General features: G+C 42.9%; 1 protein-coding gene across 1 annotated transcript; it reads right to left on the bottom strand.

Moving 5' to 3' along the window:
- Window positions 1-19,093: 19,093 nt before the first annotated feature.
- On the bottom strand, window positions 19,094-21,480 carry LOC127336474 (pentatricopeptide repeat-containing protein At5g13770, chloroplastic). The gene has a single exon (XM_051363291.2). It carries the CDS (start codon window positions 21,337-21,339, stop codon window positions 19,507-19,509), a length of 1,833 nt encoding a protein of 610 aa, XP_051219251.1. The 5' UTR covers window positions 21,340-21,480; the 3' UTR covers window positions 19,094-19,506.
- Window positions 21,481-23,586: the final 2,106 nt, after the last annotated feature.

The following is a 23,586-nucleotide window of genomic DNA, read 5'->3' as shown; positions in this document are numbered from 1 at the left end:
TTGTATGAATGATGTAATGGACACACCCAATTAAGCGTAGCATAAGATCTCGTCATTAAGTTATTTGCTATAAGCTTTCGATACATAGTTACCTAGTCCTTATGACCATGAGATCATGTAAATCACTTATACCGGAAAGGTACTTTGATTACACCAAACGCCACTGCGTAAATGGGTGGTTATAAAGGTGGGATTAAGTATCCGGAAAGTATGAGTTAAGGCATATGGATCAACAGTGGGATTTGCCCATCCCGATGACGGATAGATATACTCTGGGCCCTCTCGGTGGAATGTCGTCTAATGTCTTGCAAGCATATGAATAAGTTCATAAGAGACCACATACCACGGTACGAGTAAAGAGTACTTGTCAGGAGACGAGGTTGAACAAGGTATAGAGTGATACCGAAGATCAAACCTCGGACAAGTAAAATATCGCGTGACAAAGGGAATTGGTATCGTATGTGAATGGTTCATTCGATCACTAAAGTCATCATTGAATATGTGGGAGCCATTATGGATCTCCAGATCCCGCTATTGGTTATTGGTCGGACTAAGTACTCAACCATGTCCGCATAGTTTACGAACCGTAGGGTGACACACTTAAAGTTGGATGTTGAAATGGTAGAACTTGAATATGGAATGGAGTTCGAATATTTGTTCAGAGTCCCGGATGAGATCCCGGACATCACGAGGAGTTCCGGAATGGTCCGGAGAATAAGATTCATATATAGGATGTCATTTTATGTGATTTAAAATGATTCGGAAGGTTCTATGGAAGGTTCTAGAAGGTTATAGAAAAGTCCGGAAGAAACCACCAAGGAAGGCGGAGTCCCGGTGGGACTCCACCTCCCATGGCCGGCCAACCCTAAGGGGGAGGAGTCCCAAGTGGACTCCCCAAGGGGGGCCGGCCACCCCCTCCCAAGGAAGGTGGAACTCCCACCTCTAGTGGGAGTCCTAGCTTGGGTAGGTTTCATGAGTTATGGAAGGTTTTGGTTTGGGGTCTTATTCGAAGACTTGTAGACCAACTCTTGGGTGTTCCACCTATATAATGAGGGCCAAGGGGAGGGGGCCGGCCACCCCAACACCACAAGGTGGCCGCAACCCTAGAGTGGCCGGCGCCCCCTCTCCCCAAACCCTAGCCGCCCCGCTCCTCCTTCTCTCCCGCACGCTTAGCGAAGCTCCGCCGGAGTTCTCCACCACCACCGACACCACGCCGTCGTGCTGCCGGATTCAAGAGGAGCTACTACTTCCGCTGCCCGCTAGAACGGGGAGGTGGACGTCGTCTTCATCAACAACCGAACGTGTGACCGAGTACGGAGGTGCTGCCCGTTCGTGGCGCCGGAGGGATCGTGATCAAGATCTTCTACGCGCTTTTGCAAGCGGCAAGTGAACGTCTACCGCAGCAACAAGAGCCTCATCTTGTAGGCTTTGGAATCTCTTCAAGGGTGAGACTCGATAATCCCCTCGTTGCTACCGTCTTCTAGATTGCATCTTGGCTTGGATTGCGTGTTCGCGGTAGGAATTTTTTTGTTTTCTATGCAACGTTATCCTGCAGTGGTATCAGAGCCGTGTCTATGCATAGATGGTTGCACGAGTAGAACAAAATGGTTTTGTGGGCGTTGATGCTCTTGTTATCTTTAGTTTGAGTACTTTGCATCTTTGTGGCATAGTGGGATGAAGCGGCTCGGACTAACTTTACATGATCGCGTTCATGAGACTTGTTCCTCGTTCGACATGCAACTTGTATTGCATAAGAGGCTTTGCGTTTGTCTGTCTCTCCTACTATAGTGAAGATTCAATTTACTCTTCTATTGAAAACATTAGTATCAACGTTGTGGTTCATGTTCGTAGGTAGATTAGATCTCTCTCGAAAACCCTAAACCACGTAAAATATGCAAACCAAATTAGAGACGTCTAACTTGTTTTTGCAGGGTTTGGTGATGTGATATGGCCATAATGTGATGATGAATATGTATGAGATGATCATTATTGTATTGTGGCAACCGGCAGGAGCCTTATGGTTGTCTTTAAATTTCATGTTGAGTAGTATTTCAAAGTAGTTGTAATAGTTGCTACATGGAGGACAATCATGAAGACGGCGCCATTGACCTTGACGCTACGCCGACGATGATGGAGATCATGCCCGAAGATGATGGATATCATGTCCGTGCTTTGGAGATGAAGATCAAAGGCGCAAAGACAAAAGGGCCATATCATATCACATATGAACTGCATGTGATGTTAATCCTTTTATGCATCTTATTTTGCTTAGATCGCGACGGTAGCATTATAAGATGATCCCTCACTAAAATCTCAAGATAATAAAGTGTTCATCCTTAGTAGCACCGTTACCAAGACTTGTCGGTTCGAAGCATCTCGTGATGATCGGGTGTGATAGAATCAACAAGTACATACAACGGGTGCAAGACAGTTTTGCACATGCGGATACTAAGGTGGCCTTGACGAGCCTAGCATGTACAGACATGGTCTCGGAACACGTGATACCGAAAGGTAGAGCATGAATCATATGGTTGATATGATGAACACTTTGAGTGTTCGCCATTGAAATCACACCTTGTCTCGTGATGATCGGACTTAGGTGCGGTGGATTTGGTTCGTGTGATCACTAAGACAATGCGAGGGATATTGTTTTGAGTGGGAGTTCACCTAGATTTTTAATTATGTTGAGTTAAAATTTGAACTCAATTTATCATAAACTTAGTCTAAACTTTTGCAAATATATGTTGTAGAGATGGCGTCCCCAATCAATTTTAACCAGTTCCTAGAGAAAGAAAAACTTAAGAGCAACGGTAGCAACTTCACCGACTGGTTCCGTCATGTGAGGATCTTCCTCTCTGGCGGAAAACTGCAATATGTGCTTGATGCACCGCTAGGTGACCCTCCTGCAGAAACTGAAACCGATGAAGTAAAAGCTGTTTACGAGACTTGGAAAACTCGGTACTCTCAAGTTCAGTGTGCCATCTTGTGCAGTCTGGAATCCGATCTTCAAAAACGTTTTGAGCACCACGATCCTCATGAGTTGATGAATGAGCTGAAAGCTATTTTTGAGACTCATGCGGCCGTGGAATGCTATGAAGCATTGATGTCTACGCCCCCTCCTTTTCCTGTAGATAGTGTTGGGCCTCCAAGAGCAGAGGTTTGTAGAACAGCAGCAAGTTTTCCCTTAAGTGGATCACCCAAGGTTTATCGAACTCAGGGAGGAAGAGGTCAAAGATATCCCTCTCATGCAACCCTGCAACCACAAAGCAAGAAGTCTCTTGTGTCCCCAACACACCTAATAGGTGCACTAGTTCGGCGAAGAGATAGTGAAATACAGGTGGTATGAATAAGCAGTAGCAACGGTGCCAGAAAATAGCTTGCTGGCGTGTAGTTGATGGTGGTAGTATTGCAGCAGTAGTAACGCAGTAAAACAGTAAACAAGCAGCGATAGCAGTATTTAGGAACAAGGCCTAGGGATTACACTTTCACTAGTGGACACTCTCAACATTGATCGCATAATAAATAACTCTTTCTCATATGTGCTACATACACTCTTTTGTTGGATGATGAACACATTGCGTAGGATTACACGAACCCTCAATGCCGGAGTTAACAAGCTCCACAATAATGTTTATATTTAAATAACCTTAGAGCATAATAGATCATTGCAAAATAAACCAAGAACTAACATAGTGCACGCACTATCCACATTACACTATGAAGGAGGAATATATCACATCAATACTATCATAATGATAATTAACTCCACAATCTACAAGAGATCATGATCATAGCCTACGACAAGAACCACATGGTGCACACACTAGTCACCTTTACACCATGCAGGAGGAATAGATTACTTTAATAACATCACATGAGTAGCACACAACTAGTAGCGATACAAAGCTCATTATATGGATCTCAATCATGTAAAGCAGCTCATGAGATTATTGTATTGAAGTACATAGGAGAGAGATTAACCACATAGCTACCGGTACAGCCCCGAGCCTCGATAGAGAACTACTCCCTCCTCATGGGAGCAACAGCGGTGATGAAGATGGTGGTGGAGATGGCAGCGGTGTCGATGGAGAAGCCTTCGGGGGGCACTTCCCCGTTCCGGCAGCGTGCCGGAACAGAGACTCCTGTCCCCCAGATCTTGGCGTCGCGGTGGCGGCGGCTCTGGAAGGTTTTCTCTGGTTTCGTCGAACGTATCAGGGTTTTCGCGACGGAGGCTTTAAATAGGCGGAGAGGCAGCGTCAGAGGGTCGAAGGGGTGCCCACACTATAGGGCGGCGCGGCCAGGGCCTGGGCCGCGCCGGCCTATGGTCTGGGGGCCCAGTGCCCCCTCTCTGGTGGTTCTCGTGTGTTCTGGATGCTTCCGGGCAAAATAGGAACCTGGGCGTTGATTTCGTCCGATTCCGAGAATATTTCGTTACTAGGATTTACGAAACCAAAAACAGCGTAAAACAGAACCGGCACTTCGGCATCTTGTTAATAGGTTAGTTCCAGAAAATGCATGAATATGACATAAAGTGTGCATAAAACATGTAGATATCATCAATAATGTGGCATGGAACATAAGAAATTATCGATACGTCGGAGACGTATCAGCATCCCCAAGCTTAGTTCTGCTCGTCCCGAGCAGGTAAAACGATAACAAAGATAATTTTACGGAGTGACATGCCATCATAAACTTGATCATATTGTAAACATATGTAATGAATGCAGCGGTCAAAACAATGTATATGCAATGAGTAAACAATTGAATCATATAGCAAAGACTTTTCATGAATAGTACTTCAAGACAAGCATCAATAAGTCTTGCATAAGAGTTAACCCATAAAGCAATAATTCATAGTAAAAGCATTGAAGCAACACAAAGGAAGATTAAGTTTCAGCGGTTGCTTTCAACTTGTAACATGTATATCTCATGGATATTGTCATCATAGAGTAATATAATAAGTGCAATATGCAAGTATGTAGGAATCAATGCACAGTTCACACAAGTGTTTGCTTCTTGAGGTGGAGAGAAATAGGTGAACTGACTCAACAATAAAAGTAAAAGAATGGTCCTCCATAGAGGAAAAGCATCGATTGCTATATTTGTGCTAGAGCTTTGGTTTTGAAAACAAGAAACAATTTTGTCAACGGTAGTAATAAAGCATATGTATCATGTAAATTATATCTTACAAGTTGCAAGCCTCATGCATAGTATACTAATAGTGCCCGCACCTTGTCCTAATTAGCTTGGACTACCGGATCATTGCAATGCACATGTTTTAACCAAGTGTCACAAAGGGGTACCTCTATGCCGCCTGTACAAAGGTCTAAGGAGAAAGCTCGCATTGGATTTCTCGCTATTGATTATTCTCAACTTAGACATCCATACCGGGACAACATAGACAACAGATAATGGACTCCTCTTTTATGCATAAGCATGTAACAACAATTAATAATTTTCTCATATGAGATTGAGGATATATGTCCAAAACTGAAACTTCCACCATGAATCATGGCTTTAGTTAGCGGCCCAATGTTCTTCTCTAACAATATGCATGCTTAACCATAAGGTGGTAGATCTCTCTTACTTCAGACAAGACGAACATGCATAGCAACTCACATGATATTCAACAAATAATAGTTGATGGCGTCCCCAGAAACATGGTTATCGCACAACAAGCAACTTAATAAGAGATAAAGTGCATAAGTACATATTCAATACCACAATAGTTTTTAAGCTATTTGTCCCATGAGCTATATATTGCAAAGGTGAATGATGGAATTTTAAAGGTAGCACTCAAGCAATTTACTTTGGAATGGCGGAGAAATACCATGTAGTAGGTAGGTATGGTGGACACAAATGGCATAGTGGTTGGCTCAAGTATTTTGGATGCATGAGAGGTATTCTCTCTCGATACAAGGTTTAGGCTAGCAAGGCTTATTTGAAACAAACACAAGGATGAACCGGTGCAGCAAAACTCACATAAAAGACATATTGTAAACATTATAAGACTCTACACCGTCTTCCTTGTTGTTCAAACTCAATACTAGAAATTATCTAGACCTTAGAGAAACCAAATATGCAAACCAAATTTTAGCATGCTCTATGTATTTCTTCATTAATGGGTGCAAAGTATATGATGCAAGAGCTTAAACATGACCACAACAATTGCCAAGTATCACATTATCCAAGACATTTTAGCAAATTACTACATGTAGCATTTTCCAATTCCAACCATATAACAATTTAACGAAGAAGAAACTTCGCCATGAATACTAAAAGCTAAGAACACATGTGTTCATATGAACCAGCGGAGCGTGTCTCTCTCCCACACAAGCATTTATTCAAACAAAAACAAAAACAAAAGCACACAGACGCTCCAAGTAAAGCACATAAGATGTGACCGAATAAAAATATGGTTTCAAGAGAAGGAACCTGATAATTTGTCGATGAAGAAGGGGATGCCTTGGGCATCCCCAAGCTTAGATGCTTGAGTCTTCTTGAAATATGCAGGGGTGAACCACCGGGGCATCCCCAAGCTTAGAGCTTTCACTCTTCTTGATCATAGTATATCATCCTCCTCTCTTGACCCTTGAAAACTTACTTCACACCAAACTTCTCATAAACTTCATTAGAGGGGTTAGTACATAATCAAAAACTCACATGTTCAGAGGTGACACAATCATTCTTAACACTTCTGGACATTGCTCAAAGCTACTGGAAGGTAATGGAACAAAGAAATCCACCCAACACAGCGAAAGAAGCAATGCGAAATAAAAGGCAGAATCTGTCAAAACAGAACAGTCCGTAAAGACGAATTTTTAATAAATACTTCCGTTGCTCAGATCAGAAAACTCAAAACTAATAAAAGTTGCGTACATATCTGAGGAACACGCACGTAAATTGGCATATTTTTCTGATTTTTCTACAGAGAAAACAGCCCAGATTCGTGACAGATAGAAATCTGTTTCTGCGCAGAAATCCAAATCTAGTATCAACCTTCGATTAGAGGCTTCACTTGGCACAACAAAACACAAAACTAAGATAAGGAGAGGTTGCTACAGTAGTAAACAACTTCCAAGACACAAATATAAAACAAAGTACTGTAGCAAAATAACACATGGGTTATCTCCCAAGAAGTTCTTTCTTTATAGCCATTAAGATGGCTCAGCAGTTTTAATGATGCACTCATAAGAAATAGTAGTTGAAGCGAAAGAGAGCATCAAGAAGCAAGTTCAAAACAAATTTAAGCCTAACATGCTTCCTATGCATAGGAATCTTGTAAATAAACAAATTCATGAAGCATAATGCAACAAGCATAGAAAGATAAAACAAGTGTAGCTTGAAAAATTTCAGCACATAGAGAGGTGTTTTAGTAACATGAAAATTTCTACAACCATATTTTCCTCTCTCATAATAACTTTCAGTAGCAACATGAGCAAACTCAACAATATAACTATCACATAAAGCATTCTTATCATGAGTCTCATGCATAAAATTATTACTCTCCACATAAGCATAATCAATTTTATTAGTAATAGTGGGAGCAAATTCAACAAAGTAGCTATCATTATTATTCTCATCAAGTGTAGGAGGCATAGTATTATCATCATAAAAATTACTCTCCATAGTAGGCGGCGTTAAAAGACCAATATCATTATAATCATCATAAATAGGAGGCAAAGTATCATCAAAGAAAATTTTCTCCTCAATGCTTGGGGGACTAAAAAGATCATGAAAACCAGCTTCCCCAAGCTTAGAACTTTCTATATCATTATCAACAATGGTGTTCAAAGCGTTCATACTAATATTACTACCAGCATGCAAATAAGATTCCATAGGTTTTTTAATTTTTCGCATCAAACAATCCATGTTTTAAATCAGGAAATAGCATAAGAAGCTCATTCTTGTCCATTATGCCAAACTAGTGTAAACAAGAAACAAAAAGTTGCAATTGCAGGATCTAAAGGAAATAGCTTCGAGTACTTACAACGACGAAAATAGCTTAGTAGCCGAGATCCGGAGTGTGAATACCTTTTACCTTTCCTCCCCGGCAACGGCGCCAGAAAATAGCTTGATGTCTACGCCCCCTCCTTTTCCTGTAGACAGTGTTGGGCCTCCAAGAGCAGAGGTTTGTAGAACAGCAGCAAGTTTTCCCTTAAGTGGATCACCCAAGGTTTATCGAACTCAGGGAGGAAGAGGTCAAAGATATCCCTCTCATGCAACCCTGCAACCACAAAGCAAGAAGTCTCTTGTGTCCCCAACACACCTAATAGGTGCACTAGTTCGACGAAGAGATAGTGAAATACAGGTGGTATGAATAAGCAGTAGCAACGGTGCCAGAAAATAGCTTGCTGGCGTGTAGTTGATGGTGGTAGTATTGCAGCAGTAGTAACGCAGTAAAACAGTAAACAAGCAGCGATAGCAGTATTTAGGAACAAGGCCTAGGGATTACACTTTCACTAGTGGACACTCTCAACATTGATCGCATAATAAATAACTCTTTCTCATATGTGCTACATACACTCTTTTGTTGGATGATGAACACATTGCGTAGGATTACACGAACCCTCAATGCCGGAGTTAACAAGCTCCACAATAATGTTCATATTTAAATAACCTTAGAGCATAATAGATCATTGCAAAATAAACCAAGAACTAACATAGTGCACGCACTGTCCACATTACACTATGAAGGAGGAATATATCACATCAATACTATCATAATGATAATTAACTCCACAATCTACAAGAGATCATGATCATAGCCTACGACAAGAACCACATGGTGCACACACTAGTCACCTTTACACCATGCAGGAGGAATAGATTACTTTAATAACATCACATGAGTAGCACACAACTAGTAGCGATACAAAGCTCATCATATGGATCTCAATCATGTAAAGCAGCTCATGAGATCATTGTATTGAAGTACATAGGAGAGAGATTAACCACATAGCTACCGGTGCAGCCCCGAGCCTCGATAGAGAACTACTCCCTCCTCATGGGAGCAGCAGCGGTGATGAAGATGGCGGTGGAGATGGCAGCGGTGTCGATGGAGAAGCCTTCCGGGGGCACTTCCCCGTTCCGGCAGCGTGCCGGAACAGAGACTCCTGTCCCCCAGATCTTGGCGTCACGGTGGCGGCGGCTCTGGAAGGTTTTCTCTGGTTTCGTCGAACGTATCAGGGTTTTCGCGACGGAGGCTTTAAATAGGCGGAGAGGCGGCATCAGAGGGTCGAAGGGGTGCCCACACTATAGGGCGGCGCGGCCAGGGCCTGGGCCGCGCCGGCCTATGGTCTGGGGGCCCAGTGCCCCCTCTCTGGTGGTTCTCGTGTGTTCTGGATGCTTCCAGGCAAAATAGGAACCTGGGCGTTGATTTCGTCCGATTCCGAGAATATTTCGTTACTAGGATTTCTGAAACAAAAAATAGCAGAAAACAGGAACTGGCACTTCGGCATCTTGTTAATAGGTTAGTTCCAGAAAATGCACGAATATGACATAAAGTGTGCATAAAACATGTAGATATCATCAATAATGTGGCATGGAACATAAGAAATTATCGATACGTCGGAGACGTATCAAGCATCGAAACATTTCTTCAGCTGTATGATGGAAGAAGGCAGCTCCGTTAGTGAGCACATGCTCGCCATGACCGGGCATGCGAAGAAACTCAGTGACTTGGGAATAGTGATTCCTAATAGACTGGGGATTAATCGTGTCCTTCAATCACTGCCACCAAGTTACAAGAACTTTGTGATGAACTACAATATGCAGAACATGAACAAGGAGTTACCTGAACTCTTTGGCATGCTAAAAGCTGCTGAGATTGAGATCAAGAAAGAGCACCAAGTGTTGATGGTCAACAAGACCACCAGTTTCAAGAAACAGGGCAAGTCTAAGGGAAAATTCAAGAAGGGTGGCAAGAAAGCTGCCACGCCTCCTATGAAACCTAAGAACGGCCCTAAGCCTGATGCTGAGTGCTATTACCGCAAGGAGAAGGGACACTGGAAGCGTAATTGCTCCAAGTATCTGGCTGATCTGAAGAGCGGCCTTGTCAAGAAGAAGAAAGAAGGTATATCTGATATACATGTTATAGATGTTTATCTCACTGGTTCTCGTTCTAGTACCTAGGTATTTGATACTGGTTCGGTTGCTCATATTTGTAACTCGAAACAGGAACTAAAGAATAAACGAAGACTACTGAAAGATGAAGTGACGATGCGCGTTGGAAATGGATCCAAGGTCAATGTGATCGCTGTCGGCACACTTCCTCTACATCTACCTTCGGGATTAGTTTTAAGCCTAAATAATTGTTATTTTGTACCTGCGTTGAGCATGAACATTATATCTGGATCTTGTTTAATGCAAGACGGTTATTCATTCAAGTCTGAGAATAATGGTTGTTCTATTTTTATGAATAATATCTTTTATGGTCGAGCACCAGAAAAGAATGGCTTATTTCTGTTAGATCTCGATAGTAGTGATACGCATATAAATAACATTGATACTAAGCGAATTAAATTGAATGATAATTCTACTTATATGTGGCACTGTCGTCTTGGTCATATTGGAGTGAAACGCATGAAGAAACTCCAAACTGATGGATTACTTGAATCACTTGACTTTGAGTCACTTGATAGATGCGAAGCATGTCTAATGGGAAAAATGACTAAGACTCAATTTTCTGGTGTGATGGAGGGAGCTACTGACTTATTAGAAATCATACATACCGATGTGTGTGGACCAATGAGTATAGCATCGCGCGGTGGTTATCGTTATGTTCTAACCTTCACAGATGATCTGAGTAGATATGGGTATATCTATTTCATGAAACATAAATCCGAAACTTTCGAGAAGTTTAAGGAATTCCAAAGTGAAGTAGAAAATCAACGTAACAAGAAGATTAAATTTCTACGATCTGATTGTGGAGGTGAATATCTGAGTTATGAGTTTGGCATGCATTTAAAGAAATGCGGAATACTTTCACAATTGACACCGCCGGGAACACCTCAACGAAACGGTGTGTCCGAACGTCGTAATCGAACTCTCTTAGATATGGTTCGTTCTATGATGCCTCTTACTGATTTGCCGTTATATTTTTTGGAGTTATGCATTAGAGACAGCCGCATTCACTTTAAATAGAGCACCATCAAAATCCGTAGAAACGACACCGTATGAATTATGGTTTAATAAGAAACCTAAGCTATCGTTCCTGAAAGTTTGGGGTTGCGAAGCCTATGTAAAGAAGTTACAACTGGACAAGCTAGAACCCAAAGCGGAGAAATGCGTCTTCATAGGATACCCTAAGGAAACTATAGGGTACACTTTCTATCACAGATCCGAAGGCAAAATCTTTGTTTCTAAGAACGGAACTTTTCTTGAGAAAGAATTTCTCACTAAATAAGTGACTGGAAGAAAAGTAGAACTCGATGAGATTGATGAATCTATACTCGTTGATCAGAGTAGCGCAGTACCGGAAGTTGTACCTGTACCGCCTACACCGGCAACAGAGGAAGCTAATGATAATGATCATGAAACTTCGAACGAGGAAACTACTGAACCTCGCAGATCGACAAGGGAACGTGCCACTCCTGATTGGTATGATCCTTGTCTAAATGTCATGATTGTGGATAACAATGATGAGGACCCTGCGACGTATGAAGAAGCGATGATGAGCCCAGATTCCAACAAATGGCAAGAAGCCATGAAATCCGAAATGGGATCCATGTATGATAACAAAGTATGGACTTTGGTAGACTTACCTGATAGCCACAAGGCTGTCGAGAATAAATGGATCTTTAAGAGAAAAACAGATGCTGATGGTAATATTACTGTCTATAAAGCTCGACTTGTCGCAAAGGGTTTCCGACAAATTCAAGGAGTTGACTACGATGAGACTTTCTCACCTGTAGCGAAGCTAAAATCTGTGAGGATTTTGTTAGCAATAGCTGCATTTTTTGATTATGAGATTTGGCAGATGGATGTCAAACCGGCGTTCCTTAATGGAGACATTGAGGAAGAGTTGTACATGGTACAACCTAAAGGTTTTGTCGATCCCAAAAATGCTGACAAAGTATGCAAACTTCAGCGTTCAATTTATGGACTGAAGCAAGCATCGAGAAGTTGGAACCGACGCTTTGATAAGGTGATCAAAGACTTCGGGTTTATACAGTGTCATGGAGAGGCCTGTATTTACAAGAAAGTGAGTGGGAGCTCTGTAGCATTCCTGATATTATATGTAGATGACATATTATTGATTGGGAATGATATAGAACTATTAAGCAGTGTAAAAGGTTATTTGAATAATAGTTTTTCAATGAAAGACCTTGGTGAAGCATCGTATATATTAGGCATCAAGATTTATAGAGATAGATCAAGACGCCTAATAGGGCTATCACAGAGTACATATCTAGACAAGATTCTAAAGAAGTTTAGAATGGACGAAAGTAAGAAAGGGTTCTTACCTATGTTACCAGGCAAGGTCTTGAGTAAGACTCAAGGACCGGCTACGGCAGAAGAAAGAGAAAGGATGAGTAATATCCCCTATGCCTCGGCAGTAGGATCTATCATGTATGCCATGCTATGTACTAGACCGGATATAGCGCATGCTGTTAGTTTGACTAGCAGATATCAAAGTGATCCAGGAATGGAACACTGGACAGCGGTCAAGAATATCCTGAAGTACTTGAAAAGAACTAAGGATATGTTTCTTTGTTATGGAGGTGACCAAGAGCTCGTTGTAAGCGGTTACACCGATGCAAGTTGGAACACTGATCCTGATGACTCTAAGTCATAGTCTGGGAACGTGTTTATATTGAATGGTGCTGCAGTAAGCTGGGCAAGCTCGAAGCAGTGCACGGTGGCGAAGTCTTCAACAGAATCAGAGTACATAGCGGCTTCAGAGGCTTCATCAGAAGCGGTATGGATGAAGAGGTTCATTGTAGAGCTCGTTGTGGTTCCTAGTGCATTGGACCCATTAATCATTTACTGTGATAACATGGGTGCCATCGCCAATGCACAAGAGCCAAGGTCACACAAGAGGCTGAAGCATATCAAGCTGCGTTACCACTCGATTCGTGAGTACATCGAAGATGGAGAAGTAAAGATTTGCAAAGTACACACTGATCTGAATGTAGCAGATCCGTTGACTAAAGCTCTCCCTAGGGCAAAGCATGACCAACACCAGAATGCCATGGGTGTTAGGTATATTACAATGTAATCTAGATTATTGACTCTAGTGCAAGTGGGAGACTGAAGGAGATATGCCCTAGAGGCAATAATAAAGTGGTTATTATTTATATCTTTATGTTTATGATAAATGTTTATATATCATGCTATAATTGTATTAACTGAAACATTAGTACATGTGTGATGTGTAGACAACAAAGAGTCTCTAGTATGCCTCTTAACTAGCTTGTTGATTAATGGATGATTAGTTTCATAATCATGAACATTGGATGTTATTAATAACAAGGTTATATCATTGTATGAATGATGTAATGGACACACCCAATTAAGCGTAGGATAAGATCTCGTCATTAAGTTATTTGCTATAAGCTTTCGATACATAGTTACCTAGTCCTTATGACCATGAGATCATGTAAATCACTTATACCGGAAAGGTACTTTGATTACACCAAACGCCACTGCGTAAATGGGTGGTTATAAAGGTGGGATTAAGTATCCGGAAAGTATGAGTTGAGGCATATGGATCAACATTGGAATTTGTCCATCCCGATGACGGATAGATATACTCTGGGCCCTCTCGGTGGAATGTCGTCTAATGTCTTGCAAGCATATGAATAAGTTCATAAGAGACCACATACCACGGTACGAGTAAAGAGTACTTGTCAGGAGACGAGGTTGAACAAGGTATAGAGTGATACCGAAGATCAAACCTCGGACAAGTAAAATATCGCGTGACAAAGGGAATTGGTATCGTATGTGAATGGTTCATTCGATCACTAAAGTCATCGTTGAATATGTGGGAGCCATTATGGATCTCCAGATCCCGCTATTGGTTATTGGTCGGAGTAAGTACTCAACCATGTCCGCATAGTTCACGAACCGTAGGGTGACACACTTAAAGTTGGATGTTGAAATGGTAGAACTTGAATATGGAATGGAGTTCGAATATTTGTTCGGAGTCCCGGATGAGATCCCGGACATCACGAGGAGTTCCGGAATGGTCCGGAGAATAAGATTCATATATAGGATGTCATTTTATGTGATTTAAAATGATTCGGAAGGTTCTATGGAAGGTTCTAGAAGGTTCTAGAAAAGTCCGGAAGAAACCACCAAGGAAGGCGGAGTCCCGGTGGGACTCCACCTCCCATGGCCGGCCAACCCTAAGGGGGAGGAGTCCCAAGTGGACTCCCCAAGGGGGGCCGGCCACCCCCTCCCAAGGAAGGTGGAACTCCCACCTCTAGTGGGAGTCCTAGCTTGGGTAGGTTTCATGAGTTATGGAAGGTTTTGGTTTGGGGTCTTATTCGAAGACTTGTAGACCAACTCTTGGGTGTTCCACCTATATAATGAGGGCCAAGGGGAGGGGGCCGGCCACCCCAACACCACAAGGTGGCCGCAACCCTAGAGTGGCCGGCGCCCCCTCTCCCCAAACCCTAGCCGCCCCGCTCCTCCTTCTCCCCCGCACGCTTAGCGAAGCTCCGCCGGAGTTCTCCACCACCACCGACACCACGCCGTCGTGCTGCCGGATTCAAGAGGAGCTACTACTTCCGCTGCCCGCTGGAACGGGGAGGTGGACGTCGTCTTCATCAACAACCGAACGTGTGACCGAGTACGGAGGTGCTGCCCGTTCGTGGCGCCGGAGGGATCGTGATCAAGATCTTCTACGCGATTTTGCAAGCGGCAAGTGAACGTCTACCGCAGCAACAAGAGCCTCATCTTGTAGGCTTTGGAATCTCTTCAAGGGTGAGACTCGATAATCCCCTCGTTGCTACCGTCTTCTAGATTGCATCTTGGCTTGGATTGCATGTTCGCGGTAGGAAATTTTTTGTTTTCTATGCAACGTTATCCTACACGTTGGGGGGGGGGGGGGGATCGAGGGCCGGGTGGCTGCCGACCTACCCAGCAGCAGCACTTGGCATGCCGAGCCACACGTCGAAAATGCGATAACTTTTGCACCCGGACTCCGATTTCGATGATCTTGGGCTCGTTGGAATCACGAAAACGATCTCTATAACATTATGCATAGAAATATCATAGTCCAACCGTTGAGTAAGAAAAATAATATAAAAGTTTTGGCCTATCTATGAAACATCAAACAGGTAAAACCTCCAAACATGAACACGCGATAGAAGATGCATGCGGATTCCGTTTTCGATGAATGATACGTCTAAAACGTATCTATAATTTTTGATGCTTCATGCTTGTTTTACAACAATTTATATATGTTTTTCTCATGCTTCGTTGCACTTATATACATTTTCCGACACTAACCTATTAACAAGATGCCTAGTTCCAGTTCCCTGTTTTCTGTTGTTTTTGTATTTTACAAAAGTTGTACATGAAATATTCTCGGAATTGGAATAAACAAAAGCCGAAGTTAATATCTTACCGTAACGAAGACAGAGTCCGAAGGGGAGACGATGAGGAGCCACAGGGGGGGGGCAAACCACCCCTTGGCGCGGCCATGCCTGGGCCCACGCCAAGGCATGGTGTGGCTCACCCAAGTGGCCACCGATATCGCCCCTCCGCCTATTTATTCACGATCTCGGGAAAACCCTGAATGCCCGAGCCTCCATCCACGAAAAGTTCTGTCGCGGCCGCCATTGTAGAACCCATCTCGGGGGTTCTGAAGATCTTCCCGATACCCTGCCGGAGGGGGAAATCATCGCCGGAGGCATCTACATCGCCATGCCCGCCTCCGAAGTGATGCATGAGTAGTTTATCCCTGGACTATGGGTCCATAGCAGTAGCTAGATGGTTGTATTCTCCAATTTGTGCCTCATGTTTAGATCTCGTGAGGTTCCCTACATTATCAAGATCATTCTTATGTAATCCTACATCTTGTGTTTGCTAGGATTCGGTGAATATTGTATACTATGTTGAGATTGATTATATATTCATGTCATATGTTATTTGTGATCTTGCATGCTCTCCGTTGCTAGTAGATACTCTGGCCAAGTAGATGCTTGTGACTCTAAGAGGGGGTATTTATGCTCGATAGTAGGTTCATACCTCTAGTAATCTGGGAGAGTGACAGTAACTTCTAAGATTGTAGATGTGTTGTTGCTACTATGGAGAAAACAACAATGTTTTATCCAAGGGTAATTCTATTGTTTACATTACACACATTGCTTAATGCGATAATCTGTTGCTTGCAACTTAATACTGAAAGGGGTTCAGACGATAATCGAAAGGTGGATTATTAGTCATAGACGCAATTGGATTACGGTCTATGTATTTTTTTTAATCCCCAAACAAATTTCATAGTAATCATCTTGTCATGTATGGTCGATATCCTGTCAATTTCCCAGCTGTAACTTGTTCATCCATCATTCTATTTATCTTTATGGAGAGACACCTCTAGTGAACTGTGGACCCCGGTCCTTTCCTTTACACTCATAAATTCAATCACCGCAATCATGTTCTATTACTTACTAGAAAGCTCTGTTCTCTTTAGTTACTGCAAAAATCTCCTTCCACTTGATACATTTAATCCTTTGTGTTCAGCAAAATCGGTGAGATTGATAACCTCACTGTAAGTTGGGGAAAAGTATTTTGGTTTTGTTGTGTGCAGGTTCCACGTTGTTGCTGACGCCGGTAGTGCGCTCTGCCACTAGTCAGCTAGCAACACCTTCAGAAGTCACGCCTTTCTCCTACTGGTCGATTTTGGTTTCTTACTGAGGGAGAACTTTCTATTGTGCTCATCATACCTTTCTCTTGGGGTTCCCCAACAATGTGAAGTCGGCGTTACGATAATCACCTTCAAGCTCTTTTTCTGGCGCCGTTGCCGGGGAGAAAGAGGATTTCTGCAAGGGAAGTATCTCATCTCCAATCTCTTTACTTTATTATTGTTTTGCTTAGTTTACTTTATTTTGTTTTGTTTGATTGATTATATCAAAAACACAAAAGAATTAGTTTCTTTTATAGTTGTCTTTATATAAAAAACACAAAAAACTTAGTTTCTTACATAGTTGTTATTTTGTTTCTAGTTCATTATGTTGTTTCCTAAGTACGATCTGAAGGACCTATCTGTAGGTAGTGGTTCTATAATTGGGAAAGATAACATTGAAAAATTCTACAATCATGTTAATAAGCATAAAGATATTGAGGATAAATCCCTGGTAGAACTTGCTCCTAATTATGAAACTGCTGCAGCTTATTTAGTTCAAATGCTGGAGGCTAGATTTGTTAGCCTTAATCCTATAATGCAGCAAATGTTTCTTAAACTCCATGAAGCTGAGGATGATGAAAAGAAAGATTTTATCCTAGAAACTTTGCTTAGAGAATTTAAAGATTTTATCCATGAAGCTGAGAATTTGTTATTTGTAACACTCAATTTGTATAAAGTTAAGTTTGAGATTTAATTTTACCAAAAATAATATCATATGTGTTAGAAATAAAATATGGTGCTTACAATTGTTTGATAAATTTCTTATCAACTAAAATCGATGATTGGTGAAATTGAGCGTATAAAAGTAAAAATATTTAGTATAACTAGCCGATAACCATTTATTCCGCCTCATCCTTGATGTACAAAGTGATATACCGACGGAGGATAATGAAGGAACCCGTGCCTCCTTTTTTCTCAACGAGGCCTATGGGGATTGATATTGTAAACACAGCCATCAACATTAACCATATGGATGTTCATTTAACTGCCATCGTCTACTAGGTCCTTTATGTTTCATTGAAAAATTCTCTTCTTAGTTTTTCCTCATTCTCTGGTAGCCACAACAGATACAATTATTCAATGAAATGCATCTCACCATTTTTATTTGCTACTAGACGTCTAGACCCACCCCTTTCTTTTTGGTTGATGATATTGTTCACAGTTTTCTCATTCTTCCATGTTTATATGATATGGTACACAACGTGAAGGTATAAACAAACGAAGCACAATTTGTTCAGTACATTGCAAATTACAATTTTCTTCTGATGGCTGGTTGCAAAGTGTAGCATGTGGATGACTTTGTGTTTATGTGGCATATACATAGTTTATCAACATATATGCTGGTGCAGCTTGCTTTTTCTCTAGCACAAATCAAATGGAAATAATAGAAAAACCTTTTTTATCCAAAAAGAGAGCATAGCTTCATCCTCTGCATCAATTGATGCATACAACCCCATATAAAAACCTAATGCGAGCTCATGTTTAAAGTTTAGTATTGGTAGAAAGTTATGCCTGCCACACTAGGCCATGGTATAGTTGCGATTGTACCATGAAATTTGATAAGCATACCAAAATGTTATACACTTTATTCGACATGATCATTTGATGATACATATGTGACAACTTTATCTAAAATAGTCTGGTGTTTCAAGGAAAGTCGGAATCAAGCACACGAACATGTAGTCTCAAGGAGCATTGGGACAAGAAAATATGTAGCTATTTAGCCTCAATTTCTGAAATCTCCCGCCATGTTCTTTTGTGTGATTGTCTCCAAGGTATAGTCTATTGTGAGCATATATGTGTAATATGCTCATAATCATTCAGACTATACAATATTGTGACTTCACATTTCCCTAATACAATTCATTTTTTAATAATATTATAAAAATCCCAATGTGAGCATATGTGAAATTTTAAGTATTGATACCAAGTTACACCTGCCACCACAATGGGCTATAGTACAACTGTACAAGGGTATCATTCATTCGGCATTAATCCGGAATTAATAATACCGACATCATAGCACTACAAAGTGTCATACCGATAATGACTGCCATTTTTTTCGACGAAGCCTATGCGACATGCAGTTATAAAAAAGAAATATGTACCTATTTAGCCTTAAATTTAGAAATCCAGATTGGCTTGAAGGTATAGCCAAAGGATAGCATATATGTTCAATATGTTCACAATGATTCGGACTATATAATATTCTGACTTGATATTTCTCTAGAACAATTCAAATAAAAATTAATAATATAAAAAGCCCAATGTGAGCATCTGTGAAATGTTAAGTTACATCCGCCTCCACGGTGGGCTATAGTACAACTGTACACGAGTATCATTTTACATTTAACATTAATCCAGAATTGATTATTGAGCTATACAGCTTATCCGAGAAATCTCGAATGAGATCATTTTGGTGATACAAAGGTCGCACATTCTAAAATACATTTACAGTGTCAATGCTTCATGATGCAGGGAAGGACGGAGCCTGAGGAACGCAAGCATGTAAGCTTCAAGGAGCATCGGGCAAGCAAATATTTACCTATTTTGCTTCAAATTTACAGAGCAGTGCCTTTTGAAGACACCCAATCGCCATGTTCCGGTGCTGAAGATGAACACCAGGAACCCACTCCTGGAGTGTGACATCAAGTTTTCTCCTCCACTGAAGTGAAATAAGTTTGGAGCCACCTCACATGAACCTCCAGTCCGGCTTCTCGGAGGCTGTTCTGGACGATCGTGTACAACCTCCTGTCCAGCTTTATGTCCTGCATTTTCATGTCCCTCAGCAGCTGGACAAGCTCGTTGAACCGGCTGGTTTTGCAGAACACCCCTAGCACGAGACCAGCCAGGGTCTTGTCAGCCTTCCCCCCTGTCTCCTTGAACTCCTGGTAGAACTCAATGCAGCGATCAAGCTCTCCCGACCGGTTGAACGCGCCGATGATGGCCGTGTAGCTCACCCGGTCAGGCTGGACCTTGCGCCGCATCATCTCCTTCCAGATCTTCTCAGCCTGCCTGGAATCTCCAAGCTTGCCACGCATGTCCAGGAGGGAGTTGTACACCCAGACATTGGGCTCGCACCCCTTCTGCTTCATCAGCGCGAGCAGCCTCGTGGCGTCCGACGCTCTCCTGATCTGCCCATACATGGAGATCATGTTACCATATGCCACCACACACTTGTCAAAGCCCCGGTCGATCATCTCTGAGAAGACGGACTCCGCCCTGTCGCTCCGGCCGAGCCGGCAGTACACGTTGATCGCCGAGGCGTAGGTGACCTGACCAGGCTCACATCCTAAGCCGATCAGCTTGTCATAAGCTCTGATGGCTGGCTTCAGGCCTCTCCTCTTCACAAAGCCATTGACAATCGTGGACATGATGCAGTCGGTGACCCTCAAGCCGATCTCCCTCATGTCCTTCGCAACGCCGAGCGTGTCCTCCAGCATCCCGGCCTCGACCTGCATGATGATCATCTTCAGGAACATGTCCGGATCTCGCAGCATATCTTTCCTCCACGCCTCATGGTACACGTCTTCCGACGACGCCGTCTCTCGGGCATCTGCCAAAGCGCCGATGACCGAGGAGTAGATCGCGGCGTTCGGCGAGATGCCGTCCGCCTCCATCTCTCGCAGGCACTTGAGCGCGTCCAAGGCCCTGCCTGCTCGTCCCAGCGCGTCGCAGGCGATGGTGTACGTCTCGAGGCAGGTTTCAGAGGGGTACCATTTCCGAGCCTTGTACTGCTTGAACAGCGATGCCACCAGGTCCGGCTCACCCAACGCCCCGAAGGCCGCCATAACGGCGCGGTAGGCGTCAGCGTTCACCGACAGGCAGGCCGCCTTCATCCGCTCGTACAGCAGCACCGTGCTCCGGTACATGTGCAGCTTGTTGTAAGCCTGCAACGCCGAGCTGAAGCACACGGCGGCGGTTGGGCCCTTCTTCCCTTCGAGAACCCCGAGCAGTACGTCGGCGAGACCGAACTTCCTCGCCCTGACGCAGCTCGCCACGAGCCGCGCGCACGTCCGTCTCTCCGGAAGCACACCGTAGGCCCTGAGATCTTCGACCAGGTGCTCCAGCGAGCTCCACTGCTTGGCCCTGAGCAGCTGCACCACCAGCGCGTTCATCGTCTTCTTGTCCGGCCGGAACTCCGGCTGCTGCAGAGCCCGCCTATAGCACTCGAAGGCGAGCTGCTCGGTCTGCCGGTCGCTGCAGAGGCCTCGGATGAACTTGTTGGAGATGCCGAGCTTCGGAGCGTCCCGAACCGGCGGCACGGGCGCCGGCGGCGCCGGCGACGGAGCAGACAAGACATGGAGCTCACCGGAGAAATTCTTGGGCTCAAGAACAGGGGAAGCGCAGGACCTGGAGCAGTGCAGGACGAAAGTTGCGAGCTGCCGCTTGATCGTGCAGAGGGAGGTGCTGGGCGATGTTCGTCTCGATGGATGGAGAGGGGGGAGGGGAGGCCAGTCTGAGTAGCATTTGGCTGCCATCACGATGGAGTGGAAACTGGAGGTTGGGAATGGAAGAACGACGATGTTCAGGACGAAGGCACCTTATCCTGCGATGGAGGAGATTCCGTATCGCTGTTTTTTAAGTGCATCTTGTGGTGGGAGTGTCTGTTTCGGACGGGTGGGATCTAGCCACGTGAGTTCCCGTAGAAACTCGAGGAGATCCATGACGTGGAGGTGTAGTTACCCGGCAAGTGAAAGAAGCTCAGATCTTGGGGGCAACACGAGGGGAAACCACGGCCTCATTTGGCCTCTGGGGATGCTTGGTCCACGTAGCTCGTGCCCGGTGGACAGCCACCAGTTAACTTGTGATGCCACAGATCTGAAGTGCTGGCAGGCGAATTTGGGGTCCAATGCATCACGAAAGCTATCGTCCAAGGCAAAATTGGACTTGTGGTAGTACTTGACTTCTTTTCAATGAAAACATCACAAGCTGCAGCCACTTACGAGAGCCACAAGTTTCTGCCAATGTTCTGGCGACTCGACGACCAGATAAATTTGAAACATGCAATTTTTTCCATTGGTGTCCATGAGGTCAATAATTTGAAGGACCAATGGGATTGTAAATGAGAGGGAACTCATAAAAGCCAGGTAAAATGTGTTCATTTACGAATATAATTTATACTAGGAAAGGTATCTGCAGCGGCACGCCCTGCCCTTAGCTATTAAATTATTTGTTAAACTATATATTATAAAAGTAACACAATATCCAGGTTGTTGAGGCATTCTAGAAGTGCTATGATCGAAACACTGTTAAAATAATGGAGAAGTGCTACTGTAGAGCTAAGGTGAATTTGCAGAGATGGAATAGAAGAGAGTAGCATGGCAGTACCTGGAGGGAGGACAACGCGTGCCAGCTGAAAGAGGCAAGGGACGGTGGAGCAACTTTTTCCGTAGATAACATAGAGAAGGAGACAATAATTGCTCTAGATATTTTCGGAATTGCTACAAAATAAAAGGCAGTAATATTTTCCCATGTCGAAAGAGGGGCACATGGTGGAGTAAGTGTGTACGGTAGAAGACTGCAGTAGTATATAAGCTATGGACGGTGGAGAAACAATGGTTTTTCCAAAGATACCGTAGAAGAAGGCAATAATATTTTTCCCGTTTAAAAGAGGGAAGTAGTATAGGTGGACGGTAGCGTATATTTGTTTCCGAAGTTGCTACATAAGAAGGTAGTAGTATTTCTCCCGATTGAGAAGGGCGGCGAGCGGTGGAGTAAGTACGTTTTTCCAAATGTATGTAATTGTCCTTGATAAAAAAAATATAAATAGTATAGGCAACTAACGGTGTAGTAACTATATTTTTCGAAGGTACCTCATAAAGAGGCAGTAGTATTTTTCCTAGATGAAAGAGGCTAGTTGTATAGCTATACAAGTAGGTGTGCTCGCACCATTCTCTTCAGGATTCCGAAATGGAGATTTGAATCAAAGGGAGATGGATACTTCCATGTCCAATGACCGATCCAATGGGGTTGAACCCGAATCTCATCTATGAGTGGAATAACAACTATAGTAGAGACGCTGTGTTCGTAAAACATTGAATACTGTTTAGAAACTAAACCTTTTTAGCTCCAACTTCCAAGCCTCTCTCAAGAGTGGTCCCATTTACCTAAAGGGTTATGTTTCTTCATTCTAAGAACTAGATGTGGTAACTGAAACTATTTGGTTGTAGAGCTCATACAAATCCTCTATTTCTACTTTTCCTTTTTTACACTGCTCATACATTCTTTCTTACTTTTCGTGACCACTTGCAACTCAAAACAGACTAGATTGAGTTGGATTAGTTATTAGATCAACAAATTAACTAACTAACAATTTATTATGGATAATTTGGTCTAACCAATACTTAGCCTAAACTTGGTTATTTATCTTATTTGAACTAATATTTAGGTGGCTAAATGTGGATGAAAATCTTTGCGTCCCGAGCATAAGTTAAGATTACCTATTTCATTGCAATGTTGAACTTTAAGTTTCTCATGGATGTGTTTTTTGTTCGAGTAAGATAAAGGGGAGCTAGCAAAGTTTATTGGACAGGTTGAATACTCATCCTTCCCGATTTCAACATTGGTATTCTCAATATTTTATATTGGCTTATCTCTATAGTTCTATACTAATGACTAATTAACTAAACTATCTTATTTGTCTCCGTTCAGTATATCTTTTGCTGACTGAATACAAATTTGGTGGTTTTGATCACACAGCTATAACTTTCTCCCAAATTAGAACA

This window comes from Lolium perenne, chromosome 2, assembly GCF_019359855.2.
Source record: "Lolium perenne isolate Kyuss_39 chromosome 2, Kyuss_2.0, whole genome shotgun sequence".
In the NCBI taxonomy this organism is placed as follows: domain Eukaryota; kingdom Viridiplantae; phylum Streptophyta; class Magnoliopsida; order Poales; family Poaceae; genus Lolium; species Lolium perenne.
The sequence above is the reverse complement of the archived record's forward strand: the minus strand, read 5'-3'. Positions and strand labels throughout refer to the sequence as shown.